Source organism: Hemicordylus capensis, chromosome 4 (genome assembly GCF_027244095.1).
Source record: "Hemicordylus capensis ecotype Gifberg chromosome 4, rHemCap1.1.pri, whole genome shotgun sequence".
Lineage (NCBI taxonomy): Eukaryota > Metazoa > Chordata > Lepidosauria > Squamata > Cordylidae > Hemicordylus > Hemicordylus capensis.
In genome coordinates this window covers 104,836,645-104,859,551 of record NC_069660.1, presented here as the reverse complement: position 1 = coordinate 104,859,551, position 22,907 = coordinate 104,836,645, and the positions used below count along the sequence as shown (strand labels likewise).

At 40.9% G+C, this 22,907-nt stretch overlaps 1 protein-coding gene across 14 annotated transcripts in view; it reads right to left on the bottom strand.

Annotated features, from left to right (window-relative positions):
• Positions 1–22,907, bottom strand: part of PDE4B (phosphodiesterase 4B) — a 442,933-nt gene that overhangs the window by 65,608 nt on the left and 354,418 nt on the right. The window contains exon 1 of one of the 14 annotated variants that reach the window (XM_053250565.1): positions 2,866–3,026. The exons of the other annotated variants lie outside the window; for them this stretch is intronic. Within the exon in view, the coding sequence (XP_053106540.1) occupies positions 2,866–2,878 (13 nt within the window). The 5' untranslated portion in view covers positions 2,879–3,026. Of the gene's footprint in view, positions 1–2,865; positions 3,027–22,907 lie in introns of those variants that run through there. 14 annotated transcript variants of the gene reach the window in all.

Below are 22,907 nucleotides of genomic sequence, written 5' to 3'. Positions count from 1 at the left end.
AGAGATAATGGGATGAAAGAGGGCTTTTTCTTTTCTTCTTTTTTCTTTTAGGAAAATTATAATATGTAAACTTAACCCCTTCAAAGGATTAGGTTGGAACTGTCATTTCCCTGGGAGAATGTGATGGCAACATGTTCAAAAGTGCTGTCACATCCACTGGACTTTGGGCACTTTGGAAGCAATATGCCCAGAGGATATAACATATCTGGATTTGAACTTTGCCTTTCCTGCAAGTATCAGATAGTTCAAGGAATGGCAATCTTATTTAAGTAGGATTCCGTTCCTTGAGGAGAATGACCTGAAAACTGTGGTACACCAACTGGTAACCTCCAGGTTGGACTACTGCAATGCGCTCTATGTAGGGCTGACCTTGTACATAGTTCGGAAACTTCAGTTAGTTCAAAATGCAGTGGCCACATTGGTCTCTGGGTGCCCCGGGGAGACCACATTATGCTTGTTCTTAAACTGGCTGCTGATATGTTTCTGGGCAAAGTACAAAGTGCTGTTTATTACCTTTAAATCCCTGAATGGCTTAGGTCTGAGTTAACTGAGAGAGCACCTTTCTCTACAAGATCCCCACCACTCATTAAGATCACAAGGAGTGGTTCTCTTTGGGTGCCACTGGTTCATCTGGTGGTGACCTGGGATAGGGCTTTCTCAGCTGTCGCCCTTAGGTTGTGGAATGTGCTCCCCATGGATATGAGAGGATTATCTACCTTGGAGGCCTTCAGGAGAGACTTACCCATCTTTTTAGCCTGTCTCTTAAGGATAACTAGTTTTAATTTTAATCTGCTTTTAAATGGTTTAGAATTAAATTATGTGTTTTTATTTCTTTCTGATGTAAACTGCCCTGAACCACCTTGGGAAGGGTGGTGTATCAATCAATCAGTCAACCAACCAACCAATTAATAAATAAATAGATACATAAATAGATAGATAAATAAAGTGCCTGGGTTTGTTTGATACTTTTGCAGGAGAAGCTACAGCTGGCGTACCAAATGAAGTTAGTAGAAGGTGCTCCAAGTCACAGATAGGCATCCAGAAGCAAGGCTGAATCTTAAGTACCCCCAGCTATTAACGGGGGGTTCCTTAATGAGGAGTGAAACTCCATCCAGGACAGACCAAATACCATCTCCATAGCCGGAGATTTTCTGCGGAGATTTTCTGATTCCCGCCCCCAATAGCCAAATGTTAAACTGCTTTTGAAACATGGGGAAGTTACTCTGTCTGTTGAAGCAATAGGTGAATTTTAAACCTTTCGTTCCTAATTAATGCATAGAAAGCAGTTACTAGGGGAATCTTTTGTGACTGAGCACTGCTATCATTTTTTATTTGCTAGTAGCATAGATTAGGGAAGATAAATATTTTAAATAGTTTAGACGATGACATTATAATTAGCACCCTCTCTTTTTAAGCATAGATTTATCTTTCTAGATTAGTGAGAAATCAATGTTATTTCATATATTTATTTTTCATGCACAAAGACTAACCTACACATTTGTTCTCGCAATGAAGCATGCTGGCATGTATTTATTTTTCACTGCAAATAAACAAGGAACAAAAACCCAGGGTTTGAAAAATGTAAGGCAGAAAGTGTCAGTCAAAAGATATCTCTCCCATTAAAATCCTAATCTTCAGTTTAAGATTTCTTTGTGCTAGCAAGGTATCTGAATATCTAGTTAAAGCATGTTGATGGATTTTATGTGGTTGCTCTTAATGTCTTTATTGTTGCTCTCTGTGTGTTTTATTGTCAGATCTGGTTTTAATCTAACTATTTATCTCATAGTTACAGTGTAAATAACTTTCATGGGATGATCATTTAAATAGTAGTTTGAAAATAAATCGTCTCATCTCAAATAGTAAAGGAAGTAATTTCTTTTGTGCCAAGGAATGTCCTGGAAAAGACAGCACTCCTAAGCTTTCACTCCTTTTACTTGACTTTTGCGGTGTCTGGCTAACATCAGAGGTACATTTTTATGCCTTCATAATACCAAGCCAGGGGGCGGCTTCTAATTCTCTCAGATTTTCCTGACTAGCATTGACATCAGCAGGAGCCAGGGAAGCTGAAGAAGTAGCATATGGCCCAGAAAAGCAAGAGTTAATTAAAGAACTTAAGATGATATAATGGTGACGATATATGCACTTAAAGCAAGAGTTAATTAAAGAACATAAAGACAATATAACGGCAATGATATATGAACTTAAGAGTAATGGTTACCACCTGCTTTCTTGGTACACAAATGAATCCTTAGCAGTAGCTCTCATGCTCCAAAGTTCTGCACCAAAATATTAGATAAAGAGAACATTCTGAATTTGCTTTCACATAGTTTAAAGTTTGCTGGATTAACTATTTGACATGTGAATATCCTTCCTCACATGTGGTGTCCATATGCATCCCTTCCTTATTAGTGCTCCCATATTTTATCATTCACACTCTCAGCTGACATAATTCTGGTTGGAAGGATAGTGACTGTTTAAGGACCACATTATTTTGAAGAAATACAACTGAACTTCTCATTACCCTCAGTGGCACAAGGTGTATACATTTCATTAATGTGGGCTTTCACTTTCAGTCAAATTCTTGGGTTGTTGCTCAAGGTTGAGACTGTCTGCATATGGGCTACAGTAAATGGTGTACAAAACTCAAAATTCAGCTTGATGGGTTTTTTAAATGGAGCGTGGAGTGATACCTGGAGTTCTCCTGCTTATTTTGGAAAATATTATGAAAGGAACTTGTCTTCCACAGCTAGAGTGGGAAACTTCCTAACAGAGAAAAAGCAGGGAACTATAAGGAGGGGGAAAATCACAAGAAAGCAGAGGCTCAGAATCACTTGAAAACAATCTAGTGCTTTCTCTTAAACATACCTGATTGTCCCATCAAATGGTAAAGTTGTCCTCCACATGATGAGGGATGCCATATATCCTCACGTGTGGAACTTAAACAGCTTTTTTAAAGTAAACCCTGGTCTGTCAGGTCCATTCTGTCTGGGAGAGCTGCATATCCTCTACTGTGCATCTAAAGAAGATGGGACAGCTCTGGGATGTATGTATTACTCTGGCTAACATAATGAATGAATCTGTCAGTCATTTGGTCTTGGAAGAGTGCTTGCTGCCCCTCCTCCCACACTGGAACCTCAGAAGGGTTCCTTGACTACGCTTGGGGAGTCCCACTGACATCATTGTTACTTGCTCAGCTGCCATACATGGCAATTGGACTGGATGGAATGCTAGAATGCATGATGGGTGTAGCACGTGTGGAATGCCTAACATGAGAGTCCACAGGTGGGGCTGACTGGGAACAGTTTACATTGGTTGCTATGGGACCGTGATTGGCTTACATCTTCAGAGCCCACTGGAGGCTTGCTGAGGAGAAATGGAAGCTATTTTTTAATAGACTCCATGAAATCAATCCCCGAAGAACGTCTGGAGTCAAAGGCTAAAAAGGTTTGGCTGACTAATGTTACATGATATATGTAAGTAAGGCTAGCTATGAGATGTAAAATTAGTGTCACTTTTCAGTTGGAGCTGATCACAAGAAACGACTCTTTAGTAACACATTTATGGTTTGTTTATGCACCTAGTAACAGAATGGCAACTTCTCCGTGAGTTCAATTCAATGCTGAAAATTAGTTTCAGCAATGAAAATAACCGAAGTTAAGAAAAGAGAGAGGAAGCTCGTGAAGCACAGAGATGTGAAGGGAGAAACTTTCCCCCTTATTTTCTCCAACTGCCAAAAGAAAACCTGATGTTCTTCTTTTAAAACGTGTCTGCCTCTAGGTCTTTGGCACAAGCTTACTGTTGGGAGGGCCAGCAATCTATTTAATGACTGCATTGACGTCAATAGCATAACTGAAATACTTACTAAGATGCATGATTCCAACTTTCAGGGGGTGTGTTTCTAAGCAATAGGAAAACGAGAAGTGGATTCGCTGTGGGAATGAACTAAACTTGCAATGCAGGAAATTAAGCTAATGTTGAAGCTAGTATCTTTTGAATACTAGTCAACTAATTTTTATCTATAAAAGAAAACTTTTAAGATTTACATAAGCTATACTATTTTATTTCTGATACTTTCAGAACTATTATTATTTTTCCAACAGGCTTTATATATATTTCAGAGATCACTCTTATTGAATTCTAACACAAAATGATAATTCACATATCTGTTGGTTTCAGCTCCTCAAGTTTCATACATATGTGCCATTTGAAATATAAAAAAAGAAATCATATTTGAGTTAAATATATTTGAGTGACTCTCTGTTGAATACATCACATTTGCAGCAGGACTGTTGTGTTAAAATAACTTTTAAAATAACTTTTAATTTGAACAATACTTATTGTTGTTTTTAACCTGACTTTTAACTGGTTTACTCAATTTGGGTAATTTTATTACTTTTATTGTATATCATATCTATTTTATTGCTGTGAGCTGCCCTAAGCAATAGTGTACTGGAGGGATGAGGTATAAATATTTTAAATGAATAATAATACATAAATTGGGTTACCTTTTAAGAACATAGGATAGGACACAAACTGTGACTGAATTGGATTGGACATACTTAAATTTTGGCTGAAATCTGTGATACTTTAAAGTGCTCAGTTTTGGCAGTGTGATACTTTATAGTGTGATACTTTACTGTGATACTTTAAAGTGCTCAGTTGTGACCATGCCTATGTGATGGAAATATTACCCATTTTCAACTGTTTATTAAACTTTTAGTGTAAAACCATAACAATGAATCCTACATTCTCTATTTTGAGGTCCTGACATGCAACATTGGCCAAATTCTTATGTAACACAAAACCAGAGTTAAATGGGGCAAAGGTTATTTATTATTATTATTAATTCAGTTTCTATAGCGCCCTTCCAAAAATGGCTCAGGGTGTTTTACACAGAGAAATAATAAATAAATAAGATGTATCCCTGTCCCCAAAGGGCTCACAATCTAAAGGCTGGAACTTTGTTACGTCCTAATTTGTGTAACTGCAGTTTTGAGCCAAAAGCGACCTGTGATTTGCCTCATCAAACTCCAATTTGAACTTTCGGTTTGCACTAAAGTTCACTGCTGAGACCAGAGGTTTGGCTGCCAAAGCATTATGTCCAAACATAGATAGCACCATAACTGAGTTTCCAGGAGGTTTTTGAAACTGCAATCATAGAGACAGTAGCACAAACCCACCCAGAATCCAAGCACCAGCCCCAAGCAGTTGCCCGGCAACAAGGAAGCTGCCATGTCCCATCCCAAGCTTGTCAGCAGGCCAAGTGGCAAAGTCACACAGGGGCATTCCTCTCCCCACTCTGTCCCTTGCTCCCCCACTCCTGGCAAGCAGGAGGGAAAGGGGATGGGATGACAGGATTGGCACTAAGTGCTTCACTTCCTGAGAATGAAGTGACAATGATGTATGTTCACAAGCACGAACACTCAAGGTGGCAACATAAGCAGGGCATCCCATGCTTATGGGGTACCCTTGGATGGGATGGGAACATTTGGTGGGTGGGTGTACATTTCTGGGGTCAGGTTTAAAAGGCAGGGATTCTTTAACAGCCAATTTCTATTTTCGCCACAAATAAGTTGGGGAAGGGGGGCCCAGCCCTTTTCCCCTTGGGGGTACCTGTGCATTCCCTAGGCATACTCATGAAAAGGGCCAGGCAGCAGGAACAGCATTGCCAGTACTGAGAAGGAAGATTCTTCATATGAAGAATCATAATAAGGAAGAATCTTCAAATGTGATTGCGACAGTGGTCCCGAGTGGACCACTCACTCATAGCAATAGCAATAGCAATAGCACTTACATTTATATACCGCTCTATAGCCGAAGCTCTCTAAGCGGTTTACAATGATTTTAGCATATTGCCCCCAACATTCTGGGTACTCATTTTACCAACCTCGGAAGGATGGAAGGCTGAGTCAACCTTGAGCCCCTGGTCAGGATCGAACTTGTAACCTTCTGGTTACAGGGCGGCAGTTTTACCACTGCACCACCAGGGGCTCTTACACATGAGAGTGTAAGGCCATGGGGACACCCCATCACAACTCATGAGAAGAACTGTCTGTGGAGACAGGGTGACAGGCAGAATAGCTAATAATGCATGACAACAAAACAACCCCTTCTCCCACGTACAGCTCTCTCACAAGAGTGTCAGGTCATTGGGGGCTCTATATTGAGCCAAGTTGCTCTATGCAGGAAGGCCGCAGCTACGGATACCCTGGCAACTGCTCTCCCTATCTTGGCAACTGCGGCCAGGTAGCTGTCAAAGTGTTCACCCTGCCAGCCAGCCAGCCATGTGGACATGTGCACCCTTGCTTATGCCCCCAAATGGCAACCCCTCCTTCCTGGGGTCCCTGGAAATCAGAGCTTCCCTCTTTATTTATTTATTTCATTTATAGACTGCCCAATCCAAAGGCTCTGCACAACAAGTTTAAAAAGACATAAAAATAAACACTATTTAAAACACACCACTTAAAACAATATTAAAACAAATTGAAAACAATTCAAAACCATAAACTACTTAAAAACAATTTTAAAACCTTGGAAGGCCAGACCAAACAAGTAAGTTTTTAGGGCTTTCTTAAAAGCCAACAGTGAGCCTAAACTGTGGATATTTGCCAGGAGTGCATTGCATAGGCCAGGAGCAGCTACAGAGAAGGCCCGGTTCCAAGTCGCTACCAGACGTACTGGTGGAAACTGGAGACTGACCTCTCTAGAAGACCTCAATGTGCGATGGGGATCATACACTTCCATGATCTCCAAGATTGTGGTCAATCATAGCCACTTGGTTAATGTGCTGGCACTTTGCCCACAGTCTGGCTATGGAGCTTGCTGGGATACGGCCTCGGCAGCCAAGAGCAGGCAAGGGGACCCTGCCCTGAAACTGAAGGCTGCCGAACCACAGTTGGACAAACGTCTGCAATACAATTTAGGGTTTCAAATTGAAACCCTAAATCTAACACCTCCGGTTTCATGTTACGTGTGAATTTGGCCATTCTGGCTTCTTCTACTGGGTTAAGTTAGGGTTTACAGTTACATCCACCCTCATCTTCAACTGCTCTATCAGCATAAAGCCTATTTCTTTAACATCCCAACAGTTTTAGGATAGAGCTGTCCTATATTTACTACAGTCAACCCAAATGGCCACAAATTCAGACAAATTTCAGTGTAGTCTGATGAGCAGACAGCAGAATATGGATCTGGAAGACTTATTTTCAAGTCCTATACATATTTATTATCTGCCTCAATTTCCCTTCTTTATGCCTCCTGCATAGGAGTTTTATTTTGAGAGAGAGAGAAAACCACATTGAAACTAAAGAAGTTTGCAGTTGAAGATCTATAATCATATTTCCCCTTCATAAACTGAATGTAAATGTGAAGAACTTGGGCCAAATTAATTAGTTACATCATCCTAAATCATCAGTATGCACACTCTCAGCTGAGTGAGAAAATTCTCAGAGCTTGTCATGAGATTTAGGGCCACAGCAGCTGATTTTCATGGGCAATTTAGCAAATGCATATTCAAAACCTGCACAGATTAAAATAAAGAAGACCCCAGCATCGTTGTACGAACTGGCCCCATTGTCTCTATTAGTTAGTAAACTATTTAACTATTCCTTTATTTTCTCTTTGATCATTTGCGCACAAATGCACACTCGCATATAAATAAATGTCTGCACATTGGATTGCATGTAAAAACATGCAAGGAGCTTAGGCAAACATGAAGGTTTACAAGAGAGGCCAGTTGAAGCAGCAAGGAAGGAGAAATACCATTTCACATCCACTCCTCACAGTGGAATTTCTACAATACTTTAATCCTATGAGCTCTGGGAAGCTGTCTGTGATTTGTTACACACATCTAAAGCCTAATATTGCAAAGCATAACAGCCAGATATTGTATCACTGGGCATATAATTCATTATAAATGCTGCATTTTAAAAAAAACCTACACAAGGGTTTTTTCGTTGGAGAAACCTTCTGCAACAACACACTGTTTTAATAAAAGGATTTCAGCTTTTAGAAATTATGCTAGCCTTCTAGTGGGTTCAAGTAATATATTTCATTTGTAAAATAATCCATCGCAAGACAGATAATTCTTCTTTCAGATCACATAAAACTTTAATTCTTATTCAGTTTATTTAGAACCATCTTCCTCTTCCACTGTTCTTACTGGTTCAAGAGCGTTTTTGCCAGCTTGTCCTGAAGGGCACACCTGAATTTATTTTCTATAGTGTGTAAATGCAAACATACTCCTTTACAAATTAATTAACGCTAAATCATTGGGTGGAGGTGTTTACAGTAATCTGGACATATGCAAGCAACTTATGGGTGCTATTTGTAAAAAGTCAGACATTAAACCACACAAAAGAGTTCAATGTGAACTTATTGTGAGTTCACTATTGTGAGTTTGGCTATCAATGTTTTTGCTTTACTGGATCTAGCCTGGAATGTGACACCTATCAACATCTGAGTGAGGGACAGAGAGGACAGCTAAGAAGAGTTTTTGTTTGAATTCATATACATAGGAATCTCATATCCAGTGAGAACTGGAAGTTTTAAGACAGTGTTAGCTGGATAAAGCAGCTGGGTGTGTGTACAAGGGTACATGTTGTCGTTAGAGGAGATCTGAAGCAGGATTAGCAGTTGTGTTGCCTGTTGTTGGTGACTGTTTGCTTCTGCTATACTCTGCTTTTATATTTGTAAATAAAACAATTACAAAGGCACCCATGCCAGATTAACCTATTAGCAAAGGTAGCTTTTGCTACGGGCCCCGCACTTTCAAGGGCCCCACACTAAATGTTTGCATTGCAAGCTTTTCTCCTATTTCTATAATCTCTTCTCGTGTCTGGAGATCTCTCCTCCTCTCTGCTTCGGCAATCCACCCTAGGCGGGAAAAGAGCTGTTGCTGTCTTAGTGCTCACTGGTTACCCAGCCCTCGCAGCTTCATTCATTATGTCCTGCCCTCTCCCAGCCTTATTGGTTCTGCTGGAGTCTTGTGCTCCTCCCCTGCTTGGAATTGGTATGTAACTGCAGAGCCAAGGACAATGCTGGTCTCGCTCGAAGGAAAGTAAAACATTATGTATAAACCAATCCTTTGCTGTTTGTTCTGTTTGTGTGTGATTTGTTCCCCTTGGTCAAGTGTTTCTCTCTCCCCCCACACCCCCATTAACCGTGTTTGTACATGTGAGAGAAGTCCCACCCAGTGTGTGTGTGTGTGTGTGTGTGAGAGTGAGAGAGAGAGAGAGAGAGAAAGTGAGTTTTAAGCTTCTTCTTTGCAATCATTTTCAAAGTATGCCAAAACTGTTCTAGTTCAAATTTGTAAGGAAAACCTTTCCCATCCCAACAGTGCTTCCTGTGAGGAAATAATAATAATAATAATAATAATAATAATAATAATAATAATAATAATAAATTAAATTTCTATACCGCCCTTCCAAAAATGGCTCAGGGCCGCTTACACAGAGTGTAAAAATGGCTCAGGGTGTTTTACACACTAATTAGTCAGTACAAAAGTATTAAAAGATTGTAAAAATAATTGGGGGGAGAGGAATGCTCTGACAAAATGGCTGTTTATAGCTCTAATCTGGTCTCTGTGTGTTTCTTTCTCCCCCCTACCCCCCTTATTAAAAATATTTATATGCTGCTTTTTTGCAACAGAGTTCTCAAAATGGCTTAAATAGCAATATGTGAAAAAATGGTTCTCTCTCAACATGTTTCCCCTTTGAATAACTGCTGTTTTGTTTTGTTTTGCTTTGTGCTGGTTTCATGGCTCAGATGTCTGACTCAGAAGAGTCAGAGCAGGAGGATATGCCTGCTAGTGAGGGCTCAGAGGCACAGCAACAGGATTTGGCAGGGAGACCAGACTCTGGAGCTGAGGATTCGCAACAGCTGCCAGACATGATTTCTGATGGGGAGGAGCCTGGGATTTCACCTGTCTTGAAAAGGTGTCTCAAGAGGCAAGCTCAGTGGCAGTCACACAGGCACAGGAGATCACAGGAGAGGAAGCTGAAGTGCTGACTCAGGGAAGCCTGATTGGCTGCTGGTTCTCTTGAGCTATATATATTTAGCAGTCTCACTTGCTCAGATGCTGTTTGCAACTTTTCGCGGGCTGCAGACAGTGTGCTATTTGAATTCCAAAACTTTGTCCGAGTTCCAGTTTGCCTTGTTTATGCTTTCCTGCTTTGTTCTGTTAATTCCTTGCTTCTGTCATCCTTCACTATTTTCATTCCTTGCTCTGTGTTTTCTTTTCACTTATTACTCAGTTATTGTTAGATGGGGGTACCTAGTTCAGTTCAGAGGACTTAATTCATTTACTGTTTTTCTTTGTGAGCCTTTTATTTTTCATTCATGCAGTTCCACTGCCGCTTTCTGTTAACTCACTGGGGAATGCTGAAGGGGGTTGTAAATCCTGTTGGGTTAGCCAAGCTAACAGATTTACGACAGCTTGTAACATGCTCCCCCACCAAAAGTCTATTTTTGTATACTTGCTTCAAAAAAAGACTTTGCAAATCAGATCACAAGAAACTCATTTTAAAAACTCCCTTGCACATGAAAATGATTGGTTGTCTTTAAAGTCTAAGAAATTGGGGTAACTCCATATATCACATTCTACTGTCCTATTTGAAATCAAATTGGTGGCTTTTCTTTCTGTACTGTATAGACACACATTATACACTGTATATATTCTGTAGTATATAGACATACACTATAGCTACATATGACTTTTGCTTAAATGAAATGTAGTAAATAGAAGAGATAAAATTGGATTGCTTGCTGCTGTGATAGGTATAAAAAATGCTATTTGAATTTGCTTCTAAGTTACATGCTTAGGATTGGAGTGCACATGGCTAAAAATCTATCTATCTGTCAACACACATCCTGTTCTTCCTCCAAAGAGGTAGTGTACATGACCTTCCTCCCCACTTTTATCCTCACAACAATCATGTGATGTTCGATCATGTGCAGGTTTGGAGGCAAGAGCGAGCGAGCTAAAGTCTCACAGCGAGTTTCATGACTGAATGGGGAGTCTTAACACTCCTAGTCTTAACACTCTAATCACTACACCACACTGGTTCCCAACCATGTGCATATTGATTACAGGAAAAATCTGATGGCAGGAGAAAAAGGAGATTAATTTTTAGGGTTAAGCAAACTAGTTGGGAGGAGAGTGCTGGATATCTTTAAGAGAGCATGGAAGGGTTTAATTATCAAAATGTGGGAAGGCTGTGGACCCAAGCCTTGGATCTTTTAAGTACCTCACAACACCTCTGTAAGGGAGAGAAGAGGGAAGGGTGGCAGGATTGTCCATGCAAAATCTGGTATTGGCAGGTATGTTCAGAATTTCTTCTAAAAATACTCCCCCCCGCAAATAAACCAATCTTTCCCTGAATGTATTTTAGTGTAAAAAGTCGTGAATTCAGCTAATTTAAGTGACAGGGCAAGGTGTATGTATGTGTGTGTGTGTGTGTGTGTGGAAGAAAAGGAATGAGAGAAAGAGCAGAGAGGAGGAGGAAGACAGAAGGTGGCGTGAGGTGGGTGCAAGGCTATGTGTGGCTCCCCAGAGGTGCATCAGAATCTAATCTGGCCCACCACCAGATTTGAGTTTGACACCCCATGGCATAGTGCATTTGCAATAGAGAGATAAAATCCAAACCCCAATATTTGTATATGGGGGGGATATTTTGTGTGTGGGAGATTATTGTTGCACCCCCTGTAATATCCTGCTGGATCTGCCCCTGGCTCTTCGAAATTTCTTGTCACACTCGCTTTTTATGTGCATTTTGAAAATTTAGGATCCCTTTATAACATATGCTACAGGCCCTGCACTAGCTTAATCCGGCCCTGAAAGGCACCAAAATTCCCCAGAGGTCTCTTTTTAGAAGAAAACTAAACACTGGACTTCTCAACACTTGAGAAGTGGGGAGTACTTAGTAATATATTATAAACAGTGAGGGAAACTCTGTGTCACAATGCAAACTTGGAACACAAAGATCTTTTCCCTTCATTTTTTTCTCAGAGAAAACAATGAAGCTTAGTGTAGGAGGAAGATTCATGAGGAATATTTATGAGGCTGGAGTATGAGCAATATAGGATATGAAGAGGAGGAAGAGGGGGGAAATGAAGATGATGTGAGTGAAACTGAGCAAAATCTTAGGGGGGGGGAGAAGAGATCAATGGAGGCTGAGGCCATGACTTGGCAAGTAAGAGGACTTGAGCAACTAATGACCAATAACAACTTGAAAAATATGAGTGCAGCCTAATCCTATACATGCTGTGAATAGGAATTATTCTTTGGCAAGCGCGCACAGATTCCAACACCAGTTCTAGTTTTTTTTTTTTTTTAAGGGACAGTAAAGTTGTACTGTCGAGTCAGTGTCAACTCCTGGTGACAACAGAGTCCTGTGCTTGTCTTTGGTAGACTACAGGAGGGGTTAACCATTGCCTCATCCCGTACAGTATGAGATGATGCCTTTCAGCATCTTCCTATATTGCTGCTGACTGATACAGGTGTTTCCCATAGTCTGGGAAACATACCAGTGGGGATTCGAACTGCCAACCTCTGGCTTGCTAGTCAAGTCATTTCTCCACTGCGCCATAAGGTGCCCCCCCCCCCAAGGACAGTAGAGGAATAAACAAGAATAATTCTCTCTATGGAGCTGCTGGCGATGAAGTGTCTGGAAATACTGCTGGAATGAAGGAGAATTTGTAATGAATCTGACTGAGCATGGGCTAGAGCCCATAACTGGGACTGCTCTGTGGCAATAATGGCAGTGTCGAGAGATGATTTCTCTACCCCCACTGCATCAATAGAGAGTTGTCCAGATGACTTTTTGGGGAGTGGGTGGGATGTGTACATATATTACTCTGGGCTTGTCCAAGTAGTTAGAGGGCACCTTGTGTTCCACTATGTCTAGTCTGCAAAGCACTTTGCAGATAAAACTGCTTACATCTGCCTCAACATGTATATCACTTCGGTAGTTCCAAATGATGAACCAGTAGCACACATCACCACAGTTATTTTGAATTCTTTCCAGCTTGTCTAGCATTTACAATATGGACAGAGTCCTTGGGGATGTGAGGTCATCCATGTGAACATTTAACCCTTGCCCTAACTGGCTGGTTAATGAAGACAAACTGATTGGGTCAGGGAGTAACTGATTGGGTCGGGGAGGTGTTGAAGGCCTCTTTGGTGGGCTGTGTGGTTCCATCAGGCCTAAAACAGGCAGTAGTACATCCATGCTGAATAGGCCCCTCCTAGACCCTGAGATCTTGTATAATTATTGGTTAGTCTCCAGTTTTCCATTTATTGGGCAAGATGCTGGAGTTGTCATGACAACCATAGTTTCTTTCAGTCTGGTTGCTGTCCTGGTTTGGAAACTGAAATTGCTTTGGTTGTTCTAAAGGAGAATTTACATTGGGAGCTGAAAAGGGGCAATTGGTTCCTCTTGGTTCTGCTGGATGTCTCAGTGACTTTAGATACTATCAATCATGGAGTGCCTTACAGGGATGGGCAAACCTGGCCCTCCAGCTGTTGCTGAACTACAACTCCCATCTTCCCCAGCCACAATAAATTGAGGCTGGGGATGATGGAGTAATACTTCAACAACATCTGGAGGGGCACATTTGCTCACCCCTGGATTAGGAAGTACTGTGTTGTCATTCTGCTCCTTCTTCATGGTTGGTTCCAGAAGATGGTGCTGGGCAGATCTTGTTCAATCCCTTCTCCATTGATCTATGGCAGTGTTCTTCATTGTAAGGCTCAGGGTCAGTGGCAGCCCCATCAGTCCTTAATGTGGCTCACTGACTAATTGTTTATTGGGATTGTGTGAAGCTTCAGCCAAAGCTGAATACTCTGCACAGTCTTCCAGCACCATGCAGACACTACTATTCTCATCGTGCAGTGCTGCACTTTGCTCATTACCGAAGGGCTCCTTTAAGGAAGCCCTCTTGGGTCCTTGCACTATCTTGAAAGGTGTGCATAGAGTGCTGGGAAATGTACCCCTTCCTGGTGCTTTCCTCCTGGAGTTCTCATGAGAGCGTTCTGTCTCTCTTAAATGGCCCTCCTAGCACTGAGAAAAGCACAGTACTGAGCGAAGATCAGCATGGTGGGAAATAGCTCTCACACTGAACCTTTTTTTGCCCCTGCTTGGAAAATAGTACAAATCACTGTTCTATGACATCTCACAGGGTTCAACCTAGTCCTTTAACCTCAGCATGAAATCACTGGGAGTTTGGTGTTAGGTGTGATCAATATGAAGATGACACCTAGCTTTATATTTATCAGTGCAAAGAGGCACCTTTTAACATGGTGATTCTCTTTATTTAGCAGGGGGAGATTAACTGGCCCTATCCACCCCCAGCACAGTACCTCCAGTAACTGTTGCTGGTGTCTTTCTTATGTTTCTTTTTAGATTGTGAGCCTTTTAGGGACAGGGATCCATCTTATTTATTTATTATTTTTCTGTGTAAACCACCCTGAGCCATTTTTGGAAGGGTGGTATAGAAATTTAATCAATAATAATAATAATACAAGAAAGCCTTCGATTCATTGCCTCACACATGGATACTAAAATGTTTAGAAACAACTGGTGTCAGCAAAAACATTCAGATATTTATTAAAAAAGCAATGAGCATGTGGAGTACACAGTTAACAATCCATGGCGAGACACTTGGACAGGTTAGCATTAGAAGAGGCATTTTCCAAGGGGACTCACTATCCCCTCTGTTGTTTGTAATTGCCATGACTCTACTTTCACAAATACTAAACAAAACAGGCCTCAGATACCAAACATCTAAAACATCAAGTCAAATCAACCATCTGCTGTACATGGACAATTTGAAGTTGTATGGAAAGTCCCAGTCAGAAATCGAATCACTGCTAAACACTGTCCATATATTCAGTAGCGATATAGCAATGGTGTTTGGTCTAGACAAGTGTGCTGCATTAAAAATGGGGGGAAACAGAGGAAAAACAACAAAAACAGAAGGAATAGAACTGCTCAATGGAAGCCAGATCAAGAACCTGGAAGAGAAAGAACATTACAAATACTTGGGCATTCTCCAGGCCGATAACATTGCACACACTGAAGTTAAAAGAAAAATTGGAAGTGAATACATCAGGAGAATTAGAAAAATCCTAAAATCCAAACTCAATGGCGGGAACACCATACAAGCCATAAACACCTGGGCTATACCTATTATCAGATACACTGCAGGTATAATAGAAGGGACCCAGGCAGAGCTAGAAACCCTAGATCATAAGACCAGGAAAATAATGACCATCAATCATGCTCTGCACCCCCGCAGTGATGTATAGGCTATACCTCCCTCGCAGCTCAGGTGGAAGAGGAATGCTGCAAGTCCATCAAACAGCAAAGGAGCAGAAAAGAGGCCTTGAAGAATATATCAAGGACAGTGAAGAAGATGCACTTAAAATAGTCAATAACAAGAAACTATTCAACACAAATGAAACAAAGCAGGCCTACAAGAAAGAACAAGTAAAGAACTGAGCAGAAAATGGAAAAATAAGCCACTTCATGGTCAATATTTGCACAATATAAATGGGAAATCAAACATCACCAAGACCTGGCAATGGCTTAAGAATGGCAATTTGAAGAAAGAAACAGAGGGTTTAATACTGGCTGCACAAGAACAGGCACTAAGAACAAATGCAATAAGAGCAAAAGTCAAAAAATCAACAACAAACAGCAAGTGCCACTTTTGTAAAGAAGCAGATGAAACAGTGGATCACCTAATCAGCTGTTGTAAAAAGATCGCACAGACTGACTACAAACAAAGGCATGACAAAGTAGCAGGGATGATACACTGGAATATCTGCAAAAAATACAAGCTACCTGTAGCCAAATATTAGTGGGACCATAAAATTGAAAAAGTTGTAGAAAATGAAGATGGAAAAATATTATGGGACTTCTGACTACAAACAGACAAACATCTGCCACACAATACACCAGATATAATTGTAGTCGAGAAGAAAGAAAAACAAGTTAAAATAATCGACATAGCAATACCAGGTGATAGCAGAATAGAAGAAAAGGAAATAGAAAAAATCACCAAATACAAAGACCTACAAATTGAAATTGAAAAGCTGTGGCAGAAGAAGACCAAAATAATCCCAGTGGTAATTGGCGCCCTAGGTGCAATTCCAAAACAACTTGAAGAGCACCTCAACACCATAGGGGCCACAGAAATCACCATCAGCCAATTACAAAAAGCAGCTTTACTGGGAACAGCCTATATTCTGTGACGATATCTATAATAATAACAGCAACAACATTGATAATAAAATTCAGCCATCCCAGGCCCTTGGGAAGGACTCGATGTCTGAATAAAACAAACTAATCAATACCTGTCTGACTGTGTAAGGAAAAATAATAATAATAAATAGCTTGGGGCTGAAGTATATGAAGAAATAATCAAGAGAATTAACCAAAAAGGGGAAGATAGCAAATAAAAGGCTGCCTGGCTGGGTAGAAGAGCTGTGCATGGACCAAATTATCAGATTTTATCCAATTCCAACCCATTGCAAGTGATTATTGTATTGTTCATCCAGCCCTGATCAAATTGACCAATGCATTGTCCCACAGGATATAATTGGAAATAATCCAAATGTCTATCAAGATATTATTGTATGTCCAAATGGGATGAAACATTCAGGCATGGTAGACCTTCCATAAAATTTATGGTGGATCCTTTTTAGAGCTTGATACCACCCCCATTCATGCAGAAGTGCTAGGGTTTCCTGAGAAGCAGGCACACCCTTCTCTCACATTTCTGCTTCACTTAGATCCTTGCTTTAACAACATAAGAACAGTGCTGCTGGATCAGGCCCAAGACCCATCTAGTCCAGCATCCTCTTTCATACAGTGGCCCACCAGATGCCGCTGGAAGCCTACAGGCAAGAGTTGAGGGCATGCCCTCTCTCCTGCTGTTACGCCCCTGCAACTCGTACTCAGAAGCATCCTGCCATTGAGGCTGGAGGTGGCCTTTAGCCCTCTAACTAGTAGCTGATGATAGACCTCTCCTCCATGAGGATATCCAAACCCCTCTTAAAGCCATCCAGGTTGTTGGCTGTCACCACATCTTGTGGCAGAGAATTCCACAAGTTGATCATGAGTTGTGTGAAAAACTACTTCTGTTTGTTGGTCCTAGATTTCGTGGCAATCAATTTCATGGGATGACCCCTGGTTCTAGTGTTAAGTGAGAGGGAGAAGAATTTCTCTCTATCCACTTTCTCCACACCATGCATGATTTTATAGACCTCTATCATGTCTCCCCGCAGTCATCTTTTTTCTAAACTAAAAAGCACCAGGTGTTGTAGTCTTGCCTCATAAGAAAGGTGTTCTAGGCCCCTGATCATCTTGGTTGCCCTCTTCTGCACCTTTACCAGTTCTACAATGTCCTTTAATTGTGGTGACCATAATTGTATGCAGTATTCCAGGTGTGGCCACACCATAGTTTTGTATAAGGGCATTATAATATTAGCTGTTTTATTTTCAATCCTTTTCCTAATGGTCCCTAGCATGGAATTGGCCTTTTTCATGGCTGCCACACATTGAGTCAACACTTTCAACGAGCTGTCCACCACGACCCCAAGATCCCTCTCCTGGTCAGTCACCGACAGCTCAGATCCCATCAGCGTATACTTGAAGTTGGGTTTTTTTGTCCAAATGTGCATCACTTTACACTTGCCAACATTGAACTACATTTGCCACTTTGTCGCCCACTCACCCAGTTTGGAGAGATCCTTTTGGAGCTCCTCACAATCAGCTTTGGATTTCACTACCCTAAAGACTTTGGTATCATCTGCAAATTTGGCCACCTTGTTGCTTACCCCTACTTCTAGATCATTTATTAATAAATTAAAAAGCACCGGTCCCAGTACAGATCCCTGGGGGACCCCACTTCTTACTTCCCTCCATTGTGAAAACTCTCCATTTATCCCTACCCTCTGTTTCCTGTCTTTCAACCAGTTAGCAATCCATACATGTACTTGTCCCATTTTCCCATGACTGCTAAGTTTCCTCAGGAGTCTTTGATGAGGAACTTTGTTGAATGCTTTTTGGAAGTCCAGGTATACTGTGGCAACTGGATCACCTTGATCTACACACTTGCTTTAACTGGATGCTTGGAGGCTTACTGAGAGAATATTATCCCCCAAAGTACAGACTAGGGTTTCCAAACAGGAGGTGCCACCCTTCTCGTTTGCTTGGATGCTTTGCTTCTGCAAGGACTTTGCTCACCAAATTACAGGCAGATAGGATGAGTGAGCTCCTGGTAATAGTAACAAAATCCCTTATAATGGCTGCACTAAGACCTGAGGGAATGTGCTGACCTAAGAACACTGAAGAGGGCCTCCATTGCTGGTACTTTGTGTAGTGGAGTGGAAGAGGGGCAGTCAGTTTCCTAATAACACTATTTCTATGTTTCTCCCTTAAGTCACTGTGATTGGAAGGGAACAGACATAGATGATCAATTGCAGCATGCTTTGAGCAGATGCAATCTGAGAAGGCATTGAAGCAATGTGGAGCTAAAGATGTCAATCACACAACTGCTTTCCTTCTTCCCTCAGAATTCTCCATATATGCATATCACCAGATAAAAAAGAAACATTTTGGGTAAACAATGGAGGCAAGTATGAAAACATGCCATTTGATGCAATATGGAAAGTACCGTATTACAGATATTAGCAATTTTGCATTGAAAACTATGTGATGCAAAATGCTGCTGATACGGGCTGTATTGAATCGGATACAATTCCAATTCCAATATAATGAACAGCCCTATTGGGTAGTAATGTAATTCACAACAATCAGTGTAAATTTCAAAGAAAGTAAGATGTTTAATACATCTTAAATAACCTTTAAATAACCTTTATGCATGTGCCTACAAACAGCTAGTTTAGGACAGCTGATCTGTTTAACATGCATGGAATCTCACTGCACATTGCAAGTTGGGGAAGAACTTTTAGCAGGAAATGCCACTCAATATATAATATAGCTGAGTTCCACATGTGTGACAATCTGGAATACATATCATAATTATCTGATCCGTATTCCAGATCAGATAATTATGAATTTTGGCAACCACATTTGTGTGACGCAAGCACAATGCTTCACAGAAGGCATGTAAACCAACAATATAACTTGATGTCTGCAATAGTTCTTTGTAGCATAGTTTAGGTTGCAGAATGACCAGGTGAACAGATTAATAATAGGGATGTGCAAGAAACAGATTTTGTATTGTGTTTTGAACTCAAAAACCCCCATAGATGGCCGAAACATTTCATTGAAACAGCAGTCAAACTGGCTGTTTCAATAGAACAAACTCAAAACATTTTGAGTGTTTCGACCATAGGGAACAATGAGGAAACTTTTTAAAAAAAACACCAAACCCATTGTTCCCCATGGGTAGCTCCTAGGGACACCAAAGTGGGTTGTGTGGGAGGGTATGATGGGTGCTACCTACCACCCAACCCACAAAAGAAATGGGCAAGTGGGTGATTTTAAACAAATGTTTAACCTTTTCCTCAAAGCCTGATAGGATCCTCAGTAAAGGGGAAACTGTCACTCCCAACACAGAACACATTTTCAAACACAGTCCAAAAATGGCCAAAAAAGAATAACTGACCCAGAATCCACTGCCAGCCACAGTGGCTGCGCTGCAGTAACATCATTGGCACAAGCTGCGCTCTCACACACAATTATGACTCCTTACATTCCTAGCACTGCAACAGCTGCCACAGAAGCACCCTTAGCAGCAAGCATAGCCATAAGCTCAACTAGAGCAATTTCAGGCACATTTTGATTGCAATGCAGATTGCTCAGCAAACCAGAGCAGTGAGTGAAGCACAAGTTATTCTCAAGGCCAGACATGGAGCTCATCACAGCAATCAGAGAGAACAAGAGAGAGCAAGAGAAAGAGAGAGAGAGAGAGCACTAGCTGCCACTGTCAATTTCTTGCAATAATGCTATCTCACAAACAAAACAAACCACAACTCAAGAAAGGTAGACACCCAAGTTCTGCCTCTGTCAATCTGACATCCACCAAAACCAGTTAGTTATAGCAGCAATAGTGCAACATATTATACTCGGTGCTGAGAAAAAACCTATCTTCCTCCTCTCCTGTTGTATCCTGTTCAAGAGATGCACACTATAAGGGCTCTCTCTGCCTCCCAGTCCCTTTGAATACATTTTGAAACTCCCTCCTTTTCGGCTCCCTCCCCCCTACCCCCAGCCAATGGGGGCACTATTGTCTATGACAACACTTATGTATGATAACAAGCCAACCAAGAAGCAAGGAGATTGCAAGTCAGTGCCAGAAAACCAATGGGCAAGAGAAAAACAGGCTTCCAAAACGGCGCTCAAAACATCAAAACATTTCAATCGAATGACAAAACATTTCGATCGAAACAGGTTTGTTCTGAGCTTGAAACAGGCCCGATATTTAAAGGGCAATTTGTTTCGAGCTCAAAACACTTGAAATAGGATGTTTCAAGTAAAACCTTTTGCACATCCCTAACTAATAACTCTATTCCATTCCATTCATGCTTTCGTGAAATCATACTTTATCATACTGCTGTAAAGTATATATTCCCACATACTAGATTTCTTTATTTTTGAGATACTTGCCTTTTTGGCCCCTATGGGGTTTTTTAACTTATGAAAACAGTTCTGTGTGTTCCTGGGGTCTGTAATCGCAACACAATAAAAGGGGGAAAGTCTGGTAGATTTTTAGTACAAAGTATTCTTCCTCACTGGCTTTAAAGATGAAAAAGAATCATGAGAAGACAGCTGTTTATATTATACAATAAATAAATACTGTAATGGGTGGTATTACGTGAGTTGCTAAACTCCCAGTTCAAATCTTAGCTTAGCCACAAATTCACTGGATGGGCTTAGACAAGTCAGTTTTCCCTGAGCCCAAACCCTATATGGGGATAATAATGGAGATTTATGTGACAGAGTTGTTATGGGTTGATTTTTTGTTTTGAGATTAACAGTATATGTGAATAATTTTCAACACTGGAAAAGCACAACTTAAATGCTAACTATTATTATGCCCCGGGGCAAATTAATTCCTTGAACAACCCTTTAAGATGACATAATGAAAGTATTATGTCTTTGCCCAGTTCTGACATTTGCTTTTGTTGCCATGAAATATGCTGTGTTAATTTCCACTGCAAATGCTGAACAATGTCTGCACTAAATTCACCATTCAAAGAATTTATATTTGTTGGCTTTAGAGTTTATACATTTCATAACAGGATATAAGTCACTCTTCTATGCAAAGGGATTGATCTCATCTGATGTTAGACAATGGTGTGGATTGTATGAATCAAAGTATAATAGTGGAACATAAATTCAACTCTTAGTCTTGCTAATTAGAAAATAAGCTAATTGTGATGGGAATGCCTGATTTAGAAGGAAGCACTTCTAGGCCTATTTCAATTTTCAATACTTCATTCCTAGAAACATGCACAAAATAGAAACAGAATTAGCACTTAGTTTCAAGTACTCTGATAAGGATGACACCCTTTCAAATGCCAACCAAATAAAATATATATTCCTCCTAAAACACAAAATTAAACACATAACAGTCCACCTGGCACTCTGAGCTTCTTACGAAAAAGTTATATAGAAATGACATTGGAACACGTGAAATAAAGCAATAGGTGAATATAGTTATGGAACTAGTGGATAAAAATATGTACAGTTTTGAAATTGCTATTGATATGGTGAAGGGCATTCAGAAAAGGTATGAAAAGATTAATGATTTCTGTTTAAACGATTTACTGTATTGAGCCATCCCATTCTTCCAAAATCCCAAGCAAATAGGCTGCAATTTCTTCTGTTGGCAGGTGAACTGACAGGTTTTTTGTGACTCTACCTCTCATCCAGCCAGATTCATGGAAGCTAACACTCAGTGTAAATTTTGCCTGTTTTAAATCCAGTTCTGTGCTAGCTACCACCCTTCTTGCCTCTGTTTCCACATTTCCCACTATGGGCACAAACTACTCACTGGGATTTAGCCTTACACTTGTAACTGAAAAAATACTGGTCAACATCCAACAATGTTCCTGCACATCAGGAAGAAGCATCTCCACCACAGAGAGCTTTCTGAATTTGGCAGTGCTTATTGCACAAGGTGTGTGTGTGTGTGTGTGTGTGTGTGTGTGTGTGTGTGTGGGCAATTTTTGCCAATCTCTCCTTCTTGGGAAGTGCCCTGTGCCACCTGAAAAATGTTCCTGAAGGTTGTGCAGCCCTTAGGGACATTTTTGGTTGGTGCAGGGCACTTCTGAGGGAAGGAAAGATGGGCAAAAATAATCCCCTCCCTTTGTGCGATGAATGCTGTGGAACTCAGGAAGCTCTCCACAGAAGTGATTATTCTGTCCAATGCATGGGTATATAGTTAGCCAGGGTATCGGCCACCATAAAGTGTCCAAGAATGGCTGTTCCATGATCATAGCCTATGCAGTTATAGTCACACATCATATGTGCTGAAATACTAGAAATGGTAACTCAGTGGATTGTTTCCATTCCACATGCCAACATGAAACACTGTTTCTCTTACTGATATGTTTTCTCCTATGTGTGCATGTGCAGTAGCAACTTCCAGTCACTTCCGGTCCGAGGAGGCACCGGGGTAGCAAGGAGGTATGCTGCTGCCTCACCAGACCGTTTTAAAAGGCAGCATTGCTGGGGGAAATGTGGTGGGAGGGGTAAAAGCACCCTCCCCCATCCTTAAAGAGATTCCCCCTCACCTTCGAACCACCCAAAACGCTAGTCTTTCGAACCGGTTCAGAGGCCCATAAAGTGCCCTAACCCATATAGGACCTCTGAACCAGTTCCGTGCATATCCCTAGCAAAGATAACCCAGTTTTTAACAAACATTGTGAG